The sequence below is a fragment of the Crotalus tigris genome, unplaced genomic scaffold (assembly GCF_016545835.1).
Source record: "Crotalus tigris isolate CLP2741 ecotype Arizona unplaced genomic scaffold, ASM1654583v1 scf7180000024437.13266115, whole genome shotgun sequence".
Taxonomy (NCBI): Eukaryota; Metazoa; Chordata; class Lepidosauria; order Squamata; family Viperidae; genus Crotalus; species Crotalus tigris.
Window position 1 is genome coordinate 341,929 of NW_024100606.1, and position 13,737 is coordinate 355,665.

The 13,737-nt window shown below is 38.5% G+C and overlaps 1 protein-coding gene across 3 annotated transcripts in view; it reads left to right on the plus strand.

Moving 5' to 3' along the window:
• KLF15 (Kruppel like factor 15) overlaps positions 1-9,067 on the plus strand; it is a 30,934-nt gene extending 21,867 nt beyond the window's left edge. For all 3 annotated transcript variants that reach the window (XM_039331472.1, XM_039331474.1, XM_039331473.1), the window contains exon 3: positions 5,530-9,067. In XM_039331472.1, coding sequence (XP_039187406.1) covers positions 5,530-5,698 — 169 coding nt within the window. In that variant the 3' untranslated portion in view covers positions 5,699-9,067. The remainder of the gene's footprint in view (positions 1-5,529) is intronic.
• The last annotated feature ends 4,670 nt before the right edge of the window (positions 9,068-13,737 follow it).

Consider the following 13,737-nt stretch of genomic DNA (forward strand, 5'->3'; position numbering starts at 1 on the left):
AAGACCTACAAATAGAAATAGAAAGACTGGGGCAAAAGCAAGCAAGGGTAGTACCAATAGTCATAGGCGCCTTGGGTGCAATCCCAAAACAAGTGGAGCACCACTTGAACACCATTGGCATTGACAAATTCGCTATTAGTCAATTGCAAAAGGCGGCCTTATTAGGAACTGCTTCCATCCTGCGACGATACCTGTAATACCATCAAACATCCACATCTGCCTATCCCAGGTCCTGGGTAAGGACGCGATAGGTAGACAAAATGCCAAATCCAGTCTGAACATCTGGCTGACTGTGCGATGATCAATAATAATAATAATAATAATAATAATAATAATAATAATAATAATAATAATAATGTTGGAAGGGACCTTGGAGGTCATCGGGTCCAACCTCCTGCTCAGGCAGAAACCCTACACCATTTCAGACAAATGGCTGTCCAGTCTCTTCTTAAAAACTTCCAGTGTTGGACCTAGCTGAACTGTATGTTATTGCCAAAAAAAAGAGAATTAGGCAAATATAAAATGCAAGAGATAAGTAAATAGGTAGAAGATTGGTAGAAGTACTGAAAGTGATAGAATTAACAATATATTAATTCTGTTTTCAAAAATTCTGCTTAGAATCTGTTGCATTCACATACCTAAACTCAGTTCCATGGATCATATTTCTCCTATGAAATTAATCTTCACTAATTTCACTTGCTTGATATTTGAGGAGTCAATGCTTGCAAATTTATAGATGCAACAGTCCTTCAAACTTATCAGTGATTCCTTCAAAAGATTAGATATGTCTATGAGATTCCTGTTCAATTTTATAGGAAAGTTGAATTAAAAATCCTAAAAATTTAGAACTCCTTCAAAAATTATTCTGGGAGAGATGTTTTTGCACAGATTCAGCATGGAATCTCGTTCTTCAATTATTTGTTACTACTGCCCCATGAAAATATCTGTAAGGAATGTTAATCATTGTGCTCCTTCAGTTATTCTTAAGTTGTGTTTCTTGGAGAACTGGTGACTTCAGTGGACTTTCTGGTAGTTAAATTTGCCAGTAGCAACTAAAATAATGATTAATTCTAAAGACCAGGGGTCTTCAAACCTGACCCTTTTATGACTTGTGGACTTCAACTTCCAGAATTCCTCAGCCAGCATACTTGGCTGAGGAATTCTGGGAGTTGAAGTCCACAAGTCATAAAAGGGCCAAGTTTGAAGACCCTTGTGCTAAAGACTCTTTCTGGAGTAATAGTGTTTATATCTAGTTTAGACTTCAGATTCTTTTCTCTAATGCAGCTCTGCTAACTGAATATCATTAGAAGAAATAATTGAATCTCCAGATCAGTCAAATGCCTTGGAATTAACAGAATAACAGAGTTAGAAGGGACCTTTCTAGTCCATCCCCCTGCTCAGACAGGACACCTGTACCATTTCAGACAAATAGTTGTCTAGTCTCTTATTAAAAACTTCTAGTGTTGGAGTATTCACAATTTCTGGAGGCAGGTTGTTTCACTGATCAATTGTTCTAACTGTCAGGAAATTTATCCTTAGTTCTAGGTTGATTCTCTCTTTGGTTAGTTTCCACCCGTTGCTTCTTGTCCTGACTTCAGGCGCTTTGGAGAATAGATTGACCCCCTCTTCTTTGTGGCAGCCCCTTAGATATTGGAACACTGCTATCATGTCCCCCCTCGTCCTTCTCGTCATTAAATTGACCCAAGAGATGTACAAAACCCTATTTAGATTGATTCACAGATATGAAATTGATTACTTATTGCTTCCCTATTTCTAGAAAAATGATTCCAGCATCTTCTGAGAAGAGAATCAAGGCAACTTTCAAAATAATCTTAATTAGCATATTTAATAGCGCTAAAATCCTTTGCTTGAGATGTTCCTGCTCCTACTGTTCAAATCTTGTGCAACAAAGCTGCTTTTTTATCCTCAACTTACACATTTCCTACAAAGAAAAGGACAAAAGAAGGATCCAGGAAAACTGAGAGGGTTAAAAATGGAAAATGATAATATTTGGAGTCCCTATAAATTCCATAAATGAAATATAACGATTGCATATTAATTCCCAATCAAACCAAAATGGGAAGAAATCAGTTTATAAAACATATTGTCCATTTCCATCTTCAGAGAGCATTAAATAATAATCTGAAGGCTTTTACCTTTATCTTATATTTAATGTTTGGATAGGTATGCATTGCAAGTACATAAGGAGCTGCAAATTTATTTCTGTAGTTATAGTAAACTGATCTTTTCAAGCAAACTGAATGCCAGCATAGCAATGTTGTTACCTGATCAACTGAAGGCTTAGCTATGATACAAAATATATTTTTATCATATTAACTCATGTTTCTTTCCATGGGCCAGGTAGCACATACCCTGAAAGTTTTCCCTCCCTCCTCCAAGAGCTTTTGCTCCTAAACTCAAACTATAAGCATTAAGAAATATTTTGTTCAAACATGCTTAATAAATATCAGAGAAATTATAGACAAGAACTCTGTTTAGCTGGAGTAATTTTTTAATTCCCTAAAGAATAGAGATAAAATACAAAAAGAAATAAACAAAAATGTCACATAATTATTGGTAGTGTTTCAGTTTGGAAAGTCAAATTCTCTTCTAGATTGCAAAGGGAGGTTCAATCTTTTTCTTGAAGAAAAACTAACTTTATCCTCTTAAAACAAAGTCACACCACTTGAGACCTCAGGGTTCTTGCATGTGGCCTCTCAGTACTTTGGACATGGTTCCCCAAACTCTTCCAAAATTTCCCACTTTTAACGTGACAGAAGGGGAAAATTATTGGGATCAATAAAATTTTTGGCTCAGAAATACCTCTAATTTCATTTATTTCCTATAGGAACAGCTGACAGAAGAATCTTAATCTTAAAGATTCTTATCTGTGCCAGTGTTCATCGCTGTTCTGGCTGACACCAACTAGGAGATTCTACTATTCAAAGGGTGTCTAAATCCAAATGTGTTTCATGAGTTCTTAGATTTTCCAAATGAGTTTTCATTTTAACTCTGTATGCAAATGATACTTTGTAAACATTTATTCAATTTCTGTGGGGGAAAACCCATTCTTGGAGCAGGGGAAATTTCCCTTCTTTACCTCAGATTTGTTGCAGGTGACAGCAGCAATTATTTTATCCTAGGAAATTGAAAATGTCTATGGAGATTCTTAGTCATCTAGGTCATGATTGTCCCAAAGGTGCTTTTTCAAGAGGCAACTGGATTTTCTTGTTTCTCTTTGAAGACATTTCGCTTCTTGGATGAGAAGCGAAACGTCTTCAAAGAGATAAAAGAAAGTCCAGTTGCCTCGTGAAAAAGCACCTTTGGGATAGGAAATGGAAAATTCAAACCATCTTTTTGGAGGGGATGGAAGAAAAAAAAAGTCCTTAGCATTTTTCTTAGCAAAAAAAAGTGGATTTCAAAAGAATTTCTCTTCAGCTTGAAAGTTGACAGCCTGAATTTGAGACCCAAGCACCACCTCATGAGGTGAGCTCCCGTTACTTGTCCCAGCTCCTGCCTATCTACCGGTAGCAGTTTGAAAGTATGTAAATGTGAGTAGATTAATAGCTACCACTTTGGTGGGAAGGTAACAGCGTTGCATGTGCCTTTGGCATATAGACGTGCTAATCACATGATCATGCAAAATGTCTTCAGACAACGCTGGCTCCCTTGGCCAATAAACGGAAATGATCATCCTGCCTAGAGTCAGATATAACTGACAGGGAAACCTTAACCATATTGCCATAAAATAGATTGGTCTGCTAATGTTTGGGGAGGTGGGAGCAAATGGATACTAAAAAGCTTGTGGACAATTTATTTATTTTATTTTATTTATGAGACTTATATACCGCTTTAAGTGCAAGCACTCTCTAAGCGGTGTACACCAGTAAGCAATGTATATATATATTTACATTGCCCCCAACAATCTGGGTCCTCATTTTACCTACCCCGGAAGGATGGAAGGCTGAGTCAACCTTGAGCCGGTGAGATTTGAACTGCTGACCTGCTGAACACAGTCAGCTAAAGTGGTCTGCAGTACTGCACTCTAACTGCTGCGCCACCTCGGCTCTGTAGACTATAAAGCAATGACTGCTTTATAGTCTACAGTGTATGAATAACGGGTGTCAACGACACTACCAGACCCCTGGGTAAAGAAGGATGCGAAAGCAACCAGACTCAGGAAGCAGCGGTTTACTTTAAGGCATCGTTGGCATCAGCACAGAAATACAGCATAACAGATCCTTGCTGAACAAAGTTCGCACTGGCAGCAACTGCCTCCCAGCGCAGGTTAAATGCACTTGCTTCAGTGCTACCCCACCCTCCGCCCAATTAGCTAACAACTCCACCCTCCAATCATCCAGCAATCCCACCCTCCAATCATCCAGCAACCCCACCCTCCAATCACCCAACCAGCATCCGGCTGTAGTTAGTCCAAAGCGCAGCAGCTGTTCCAGCTTAACCCCCTCCCTCCTGTTCGTCTGCGTGATCGTCGGCCTTCTGGGAAGCCCCGCCCTGACAACGCGGCTCTCCTGCTTGTCATCTGTCCGGCGGCTGCTCGTTAACTCATGCAGGCGTCTCCGCCTGGGCGCGGCTCCCCATATCCGGCGTTCCGCTCGGTGTCCACTGCACGGCAACCGTCAGCTGTCCGGCAGTTCTAACGCCCCCACTAGCACATCGCCGTTCGAGCTGCTTCGCCGAGACGATGAGCTGCCTGGGGACCAGTGCTGGCCATCCTCTCCCCCAACGTGCTGTCTTTCACCTTCCCCCCTCCTGTATGTCAAGCCCAGGAGGGCTTGACAAGGGGTTTATTATGATGTGAGTTGCATAATATCCATTTGAGACTTGTCTCTGCCCAATTATTTTTCATAGTATCATTGTCATTCTGTCTTTTTGTTTTGGTGTTTGTGTGTTTGTATGTGTATATACATAGTATATGTATGTATATTGAAAGCCATGGCCAGTAAATAGGAGGGTGGAGATTATCCAAGATTCTGAAATAACTCACTTTGAAATGAAAGTGTTTCAGATATTGAACCATTGTTTGGATGACTTTCTTTCCATATATGTATCTTGGGGCAATTGTCTCCCTGAGTATTTTCCAAAAATGTCCTGATGGATAAAAATACTAATCTATTTGGCAGGACTATTGAAGTTTTCTTCAGCAGAGTGGGGTGATGGTCTAGAGGTGAAGAGGCTCACCTCACACTCAGGAGGCTGAGAGTTCAATCCTAGACAGCAACAGATGTTTCTCTATTAGACTGCGAAGAGTAAATATCTGCTGCAAACTCCACATAGGGGTCAGGAAGGGCATCCAGCCAGTAAATTATTCAGCTCCATTTAGTTACCCTGACTCCATCCCGATACAAGGGATTACAGGGCCATAAAAAGAAAAAGTATTTTCAGGAATATTTTCTTTGAAAGATTGATCTTAATGTTAAATATTCTTGGTTCTGTTTTTATATACTGTACATTGATGACCACCTAAAGGTGAAAGCATTATACCGATCATCTTTTCTTATTTGCTTCCAGGTTCTCACGATCAGATGAACTTTCTCGACATCGACGTTCCCACTCTGGAGTGAAGCCCTATCAGTGCCCTGTGTGTGAGAAGAAGTTTGCACGAAGTGACCACCTGTCCAAGCATGTCAAAGTCCATCGATTTCCACGAAGCAGCCGCTCAGTGCGCTCAGTCAATTGATGTATCTGGCTCAGTCCGTCCCACCACGCCTCTAAGACCTGCCACGAGCAGCATTTGTTCCTTTCTTGTGATAATTTATTTGTCTACATATAACCGCTATCATTAGGACATCACATGTGCCTCTTCTTTCCCATCATTCACCAACTTTGCTTCCCCCCCCCCTAATTCTTTTTGTTGCTGCCGCTGCAGCTTCTTTACAGTGTTTCATTTTTAGTCAGTTGAGCTCCAACATCATGATAATATATGGGCAACTTGCTGCTAGTTAATTACAGTTCTGGCATTCCTGAGCGCTTTTGCTCATGTACAGGGCTATTCATCATGAGGTATTTTTTTTTAAAAAAAAATACATTATTAATATTATTAAGCTGGTCTATTTGTCCAGTTTGGAAAGAGCAATTTCCTTTTGAAATGGAAAAGAAATCCACTTCATTTCCATGAGTTCATTTTTGTTGATACAATGATTTGGTGTTGGATTCACTAGCTAGATCTTCATGGGTGCTCTCAAAAGACACTGAACGGAAGAAACACGTCAGCAATATGTGTACATGTGTGACTGAATATGTGTGCGTATAGAAAGAAGAGATTACCAATAGGCAGGTCTTTGATTAGACTAAGCAATAAACCTGTGTATGGAATGATCGTTCTAGTCTGAATAAACCCTAGATTTTTCCAGAATGTATGCACACCATATCTGAATCTATCAGTTGCTGCCATCTGCAGATTTATCAGCTCTCCCTTTTGAGAAGATGCTTCACTGGAACTGGCAGACTTCACTCTCCCTTGTCCTTAGTTCCATGTAAAGATTAGTATGTTTGAAAATGCCTGTTACATCTCACATGGCTGGAGGAGATAAATAAATTAGGATAAGGCAACGGTGCCCTTTCACCCAATCACCTCTATTTCCAAAATACAACCTTTCGTCATTCAGTCCAGAGATAATAGTTTTGCATGGGTTGCCCCACAGTTTAGGCACAGACCTTCTTTAGGTAATATTAAAACTATGGTAAATGTCAGAGAAGTATCCTGTTGCCCAGTTCTCCTTTTTTGCACCATTCAGATTCTAATCTCTGGACTGGATACATGAAAGGGGATACTTGGACACGTGGATAAGTGGATTTGTCTTGCAGAATTCCCCAAACATCACAGTCAAATTGGGGAAGACCAAGCAATTATGTCATATTTAGTAACTAGAATCTGATAATATTTTTTCCAAAGTCTTAAACAGTTAAGCTTGTATTATTAAAGATTTATACCAAAGATAAATAGAATTGTCAACCACAGGAGTTAAGAAGGCCAAATATTTATCTATTCAATGTATTAAATCATTTATCTAGGAATTTTCTTTTGGTTCTTTACTAATGGAGCACATCAATCCTGCACTGTATGTCATAGTGCCAAAATCCAACCATGGACAATCTGTTCCTATAGAAACCAAGGTAGGCCAATGATTTGATAGATGTGTGTTTGCATGTGTGCATGTGTATTTGGCTGACTAGTACTGTGGAGGAAATGAATGAAGTTTTTCTATGGAGTTCAAGCTATAACACAGTTAAGGTGCTACTACAGACATAGGGAATGTGATGGCCGTTGCTCCAGACTCTCTACTCAACTTGATAATTGTTTTTTTTTTTTAAATATACAACCCTCATTATGGGAAGCCATATGCAAGAATGCCTCATAATCTGAAAAAACAAAAGGTTATCTTTTGGATAAGCTGAGGAGAGGGAGAATATTCAGGAGGCTTGAGATAGTGGTAGTGGAAAGCTATTTCCCCAGTTTGAGTATTGTTAAATAGGTGTTTGATGATTGGCCATCTCCTCTTTTGACAGCCACTGTATGAACAGGCAAACCTTCCTCACAATGACAGTTTTCTAACTATGATATGGTTCAAAATTACAAAGGTGCTCCTGGTCCTGGAAGGGTGCTGCTGCTTTATTGAATAGCAGAAAGGAGTCATGCCTCTCTTTTCCAGGAATGATGCTTGTCATTAGTCTTCAATAGATCCTTCAGCAGGATAGTGTCCAGCCCCTCCCCCCTTCCTCCCCCTCCCCCTCCCCCTTGCTCTGGGCAAATGTGATAGCTGGATGAAATCCTGTGCCAATTTCTTGCTGTGCCATTGACTTTCAGTATGTGGGCAGCCTTAAGTACCATTCCTGCAAAACTATGTGACTTCTTCTGGAATGTTACCCTTAGTTTCTAACTGTGCCAATCCTTTTGCCTTACCTTATAGCATCGTCCCAGACTAAGAGTGAAAAACCTGCTGAGCCAATTTGCCCTTGTTTACAGTACTGAACACAATCCATATTCCTAGTGGCTGAGGAGGAAGGACTTCAGACTTAGTGAATGTTTTATGAAAGCACTTTGAGAGATTTCAGCAGTAAGTGGTACTAAAATGCTGGGTGCCCATATGGGCCACTACTCAGAGAGCAATGCAACTGGAGCATTGGATGTTCCAGCCAACTAGCATGGTAGCTGTCTTAAGGGCCTTTATTTTTTTTAAAGGGAATATGCACCGCAGATAGATAATCTGATGAAGCAGAAAAAAATATCGTATTAGGCAACATTTCCTTCCACCATTTTTTTTTCTTTTTGTACTCTACTGATTTTAGGATGTTTCTAGAGAACAAGAATGTAGTAAATAGGGTTGTTGGATATTTTTAAAGAACAGGCTATGATCATACAACATGCATAACAAATCAGTTAAGAACCTTGTGGTGGTATTTGTGCAACATTTTAATTTGGATTATTTTTAATGCAGCTTTTTGTTCTATTTTAGCTTAGATGAAAATTCAAAGCCCCCAATGGGTCAATTCAATCACAAAACTAAATGTGTAGTACAGTCATAGCTGTCATGTTGATAGCAAATCTGAGCAACCTTAGCCATGGTTGAATCTCACTGAAGGCAATGGGACAAAATTAGCTGTGAGCAGTTCAGTTCTGCTGCTTTCAGAGGGCCTCAGTAGCAATGAATTTTAGTATTGTCCCTATTTTCTTTGTTAACCAAATGGGAATTAAAACACTGCACTTCTGGATGGAGTAGGTCAAAACAGAGACCACGTTGTCATTTAAGAGCAATAGTTCCAGTTCTTTATGCTAGGAATGCATTCCTTTTGTCCTCTGGAAATTTGTATACTGTAGGTGAATCTCTCCTATTGACTGGTTTTTATTTCACATCCTATGAATGTATGTAAATAAATTGTACATATTGCATATCTATATAAAATATCTTTTAAAAACACAAAGATGATGTAAATTAGAGTCAAAATAATATCTTTAAAGCCAGTGTACATAAGTTACAATTATGTATATTTTTCTTTGTTCTTCATAAAATATATTTACTTTGACAATAAAAAGAAATTTGAAATTTTACAAATAATGTTACATTAATTTTTGTTTTCCACTCATAAATTGGAAAATCTTAAGCCATCAGCAGTTGCTAAGAGGGGTAATAATTTAAGTAATTGGCAACACTTGTGTACTATGGTTGGCACATCCAAGACTAAACTGAACTTATAATATAAATGACTTTAATATAATGAGTTTTTCTTTCCCTTTCTAATTTCATTTATGCTTGCTTGAGACTTTAATGAGAAACTATCCCTAAATGTTATTTCCATGATCATATTGATTACTTAATCCTTACTGAGATTCAAGTTCTTTTTTCCCACAAAATATGTTCTGCTCAATACCAAATGTTCTTACCTTTTTGCATATTAAAGCTTTCTAAAAGCCTTATAATAAGCAATAATCTTTCAAGAGTCCAGGAAACTTTGAAGATTGGAAAGTTCCATTTGTCCATTTTTTGGGGTGGGGGTGGGGAGTGATGCCTGGGGGCTATAGCAGCCTGGATGGGATGCAATGGGCTTCGTCTCAACCTTAGCAAGACTGAATAGCTTTGGGCATTTGGACTTTCAAGTGGCATGGTTTCCCCCCTGTAGTCCTGGATGGAGTGGCACTACCCCAAATAGATCCAGTGCACAATTTGGGGAACCTCCATGACCATCTCCATAGCCACTTATGCATTCATGCCCTCTCATCTGGATTACTACAATGTGCTTTCTATGGGGCTGCCCATGAAGAGCATTTGGAAGCTTCATCTGATGTAGAATGCAAGTGTGTGAGTAGTAAATCTTTGACACATATAACATCGCTGCTCTGTGGGTTGCATTTGGTCATTTGTTTGAGATGGGTGGCCATAGAAATTGAATAAAATAAAATAAATAAAGCTATAAAGTTTGCTTAAAGTTGATCACATGCCAATTTGGTCAATTTGTTAGCTAGTTTCTGAGCCTAAAGGAGCACTGAAAGAGCATTATAAAGGTGGAATATAAATAAACAAAATTAAGGTGTTAATTTTGATTTTTAAAACTGTACGTAGCTTTGTCTCAGAATATTTTAAGGAACATCATCTTTCAAAACTATCTGCCTGGATCTTTGATATGGAGACCTTATCTGGTTGCTTCAGCTAATGAGATGTGTCAGGTGCCTACAAAGGAAAAGGTCTTCTTAATTGTGATTTCACACATAGAAAAGGGAATACATCCCTGGAACCCACACAGATGGCCTTTTGGTGCATTAATTCATTAATATTTTTCCAGCAGTATTTCCTGTGAATATATGATGCATACTTCCTACATGTATGTTTGATTATTTTTCTGATTTGGTGATTTTATAATCTCTCCAGAGAATGCCAATTGTTGGTAGATTAAAAGCAACATTATTACTACTAGAACCATTATTAATACTAATAACTGGTTAATGAAATTCATTTCTAATGTTGATAGCTAATGTTAAGGTGTTCTTATGAAAAAAGCCAAGTTGATTTTAATCCCATATCAGACTGCAAAAGCCTTAATAAAGGCTTGGGCTGGAGCATGCTTGTAAATCAGTATTGGTTCTAAAAGAAATTTTTTTAAAATTGCTGAATCACATGGAAGCCTGAGAATCACTCCCATTATTCATTGGTCTTGTTTACATGACCTGCTTAATTGGGTCATGGAGAGTAGCGTGTTAGGTAAACAAACCCCTTAGCCCAGAGAAGTAACTCAGACAACTCCTCTTAAGTGAGTTACTTTTCCCCCTGCAGTCCTGAATTCTGAATGGGTTACCAGCAACATAATACATTTTTTCCCCATCTGTGGTACTCCTAAAGCAGCCATGTGAAAAAGAAGCTTCTCTAGGACTCTTTCTCTATCACCATTTTAATTTTCACTTCATTGTAAGCACATTGGACTAAGTCAGGGGTCTTCAAACTTGGCCCTTTTTTGACTTGTGGACTTCAACTCCCAGAATTCCTCAGCCAGCAGAATTCTGTGAGTTGAAGTCCACAAGTCATAAAAGGGCCAAGTTTGAAGACCCCTGGACTAAGTGAAAAAAGAACGGAAGAGATAAAGCTCTCGGTGCCAGAGATATCACTTCACCTATTTTATCTGTGTAATTTCAATGGGAATGATGCACCAAAGGTGGGGGCTGTGGCAGAAAAATCTCTCCCTTTGGACCTTTTCCAGTCCCACACTGGCTGACGATACCTGGACCATGTGCTTCCTGCCAGATCAGTTAAGATGGGTAAAAACAATTGGATAGAAACAATAGTAGCAGCCAATGACTATGCTAATGTGTTTTTGTTGTTTTATATGAATTTTGTTTATTGTTACTTTAAGCAAGTGAGATGCCCAGAGCCACATAATTGGAACACATAAATATCTTCTCCCTATAAAATGTAGGGAGAATTGTTTGAGACTGTTTGAGAATTGCAGAACCAAGAACATGTTTATGGGAGAAACAGCAGAACAACAATAACTGGATTTATGAGGAGACCATTTATCTGCATGTATTTAAAAATATGCTAAAGGAAACCTTCTTATAACTGGAGTCAGTTAAGAACTTCTGTCTTTGCAAGAAATTAAACCGAAATCATGCTCACCAACTTGTGAAATTTCTATCTATAAAAACCTTCCCCAATAGTGCCATTCACATGTGGGATTTTGACTGATTAAAGTAGATCCTTTGATATAATTTGTTGTCATACTGGTGTGTTTTCACACGATCAGAAGAAAAACTGATACCAGATTTGCCAGTTAACAAAATGAGGGACAAATGGAAATCAGTCTTTCTGCCAAAAACAAAGATCTGTGCAGCCTATTGTGTAGCTTGAACAGGAGGAAGGGACAAAAATTAGCCTCGATTCTCTTTACGTTCACAGCAGTCATTGGAATTCTTTCAGAATGGTTTCTTAGTTATTTTCTGCAGTAAAGTACTTATCAGAAGTTCCTGGATTCTTATGTTTTTGATTAATTGATTTCAATCTAGCCTGAACTATTGGGGAGAAATCTGATAATATGAATGAACACTTGAAGTCATTTGGAGTTTCATTGATTTTATTGTGAAAGCCATGAAATCACTCCCTAGTACTTTTAATGTATTAATAAACATTGTAACTTAACAAAAAAGATGCAACTTGGTATGACTAGGGGCTGTTTGAAATAATCAGGAGAACCAAATTCTGTATCTATTCCTGGCCTGTATTATGTGTGGCTGATAAGCAAAGAGAGAGGACTCACACATTTTAATTATTCCTTTATAAAAAAAAATGCTGAAATCATAGGGAAAAAAACCAAGAATATCCCATTAGTACGGTATCTGCCATTGTATAATTTTGCACATGTTGTGTGCCACCTCCTTTCTCTTGAAAGGGGATTCAACAAAGATACCTTTCATCGTAGTTGATGATACAACTTGGCCATAAGTGACAGGAACTTTCATTGGAAATTAAGATCCATGGCTTGCCTTGAAATACCTTAGTAAATAAGTGTCAATGAGATACTGAGAACATTTCCTTTTTGGATAAATTTTCCTGTTATGTTTTTAGTTCATTAAGCTGTACCACTTTTAGATGTCTGTCTTCTTGGTTTCCTTCTCTCTTGAATTCCATGCACTATCAAAGAATGCTACAGCTGTGAAATGTTTTTCCTTCTCTAACATCCTGCTATATGTTTAATCCAAGCAAACAGGTGACTTGAGAACAAAGTGAACTGGAAGAGAGCAAAGTTAATGATTACTGTGACCGTTTGCTGAGTTATGTAAGCTGAACCCTTGATGTTTTTTAAGACGGTACACTCCAACATTGTCAGAAGTACACTTGTTTTACGTCAAGTGAGCCAATGCTTCATGGTATAATACCAATGACTGAAACCAGGGGTCTTCAAACTTGGCCTTTTTATGTCTTGTGGACTTCCACTCCCAGAATTCCTCAGCCAGGCATGCTGGCTGAGGAATTCTGGGAGTTGAAGTCCACAAGTCATAAAAGAGCCAAGTTTGAAGACCCCAGACTGAAACTAATACTGCATATGCTTGCTAAATGGTTAGATTCAACAAGCCTTTTTTTTTTTTTACAGTGAATGTAAATAGGATGGCATTATGTAGATGTTAAGTACATTTGATTTCTGAGACAAGACTCTTGTGGCTTTTTCAACTGAAAGTTCTAGAGGATTGCATTTTCTAGATTACTGTATTCTTATTTTTTCCAACTTTAGGTGGCAGTGGCTATTATTGTGTCACATTAAGCCCATTCTAGGAGTTGAAACATTAAGGTAACCAATAAAATAGCTATAAAAAATACTGCTGATACATGGTGTTCTGCAACTGAATTTTTCTAGTTCATTTTGTGGGGCACAATGGATTGCCAAAAAAAAAAACAAAAACCACAGTTTGGAAACCAATTTGTTTCTTGGATTTCAATTTGTCACCATTGCCTTATAGAAGAGGTCACGTGTAGGAAAAGCCTTTCTTTTACATGAAAGACCACAGATCTCTCCAAACCTTTACTTCTCAGATTCTTAATGATCTAGGGCACAGCTGTCAAACTTGCCAGGTCACGTGACGTGTTGCAACGTATCGTGACTTTTTTGCATGGCTGGAGATGGGATGAGTGCAGCCTTTGCAGGATGCAACCTGCCTGCAGGCCGGCAGTTTGACATCCCTTATCTAGGGAGTCTCAGATAAATTGGCTAAGGGCAATTCGACATCCAATAGCTTTAGGA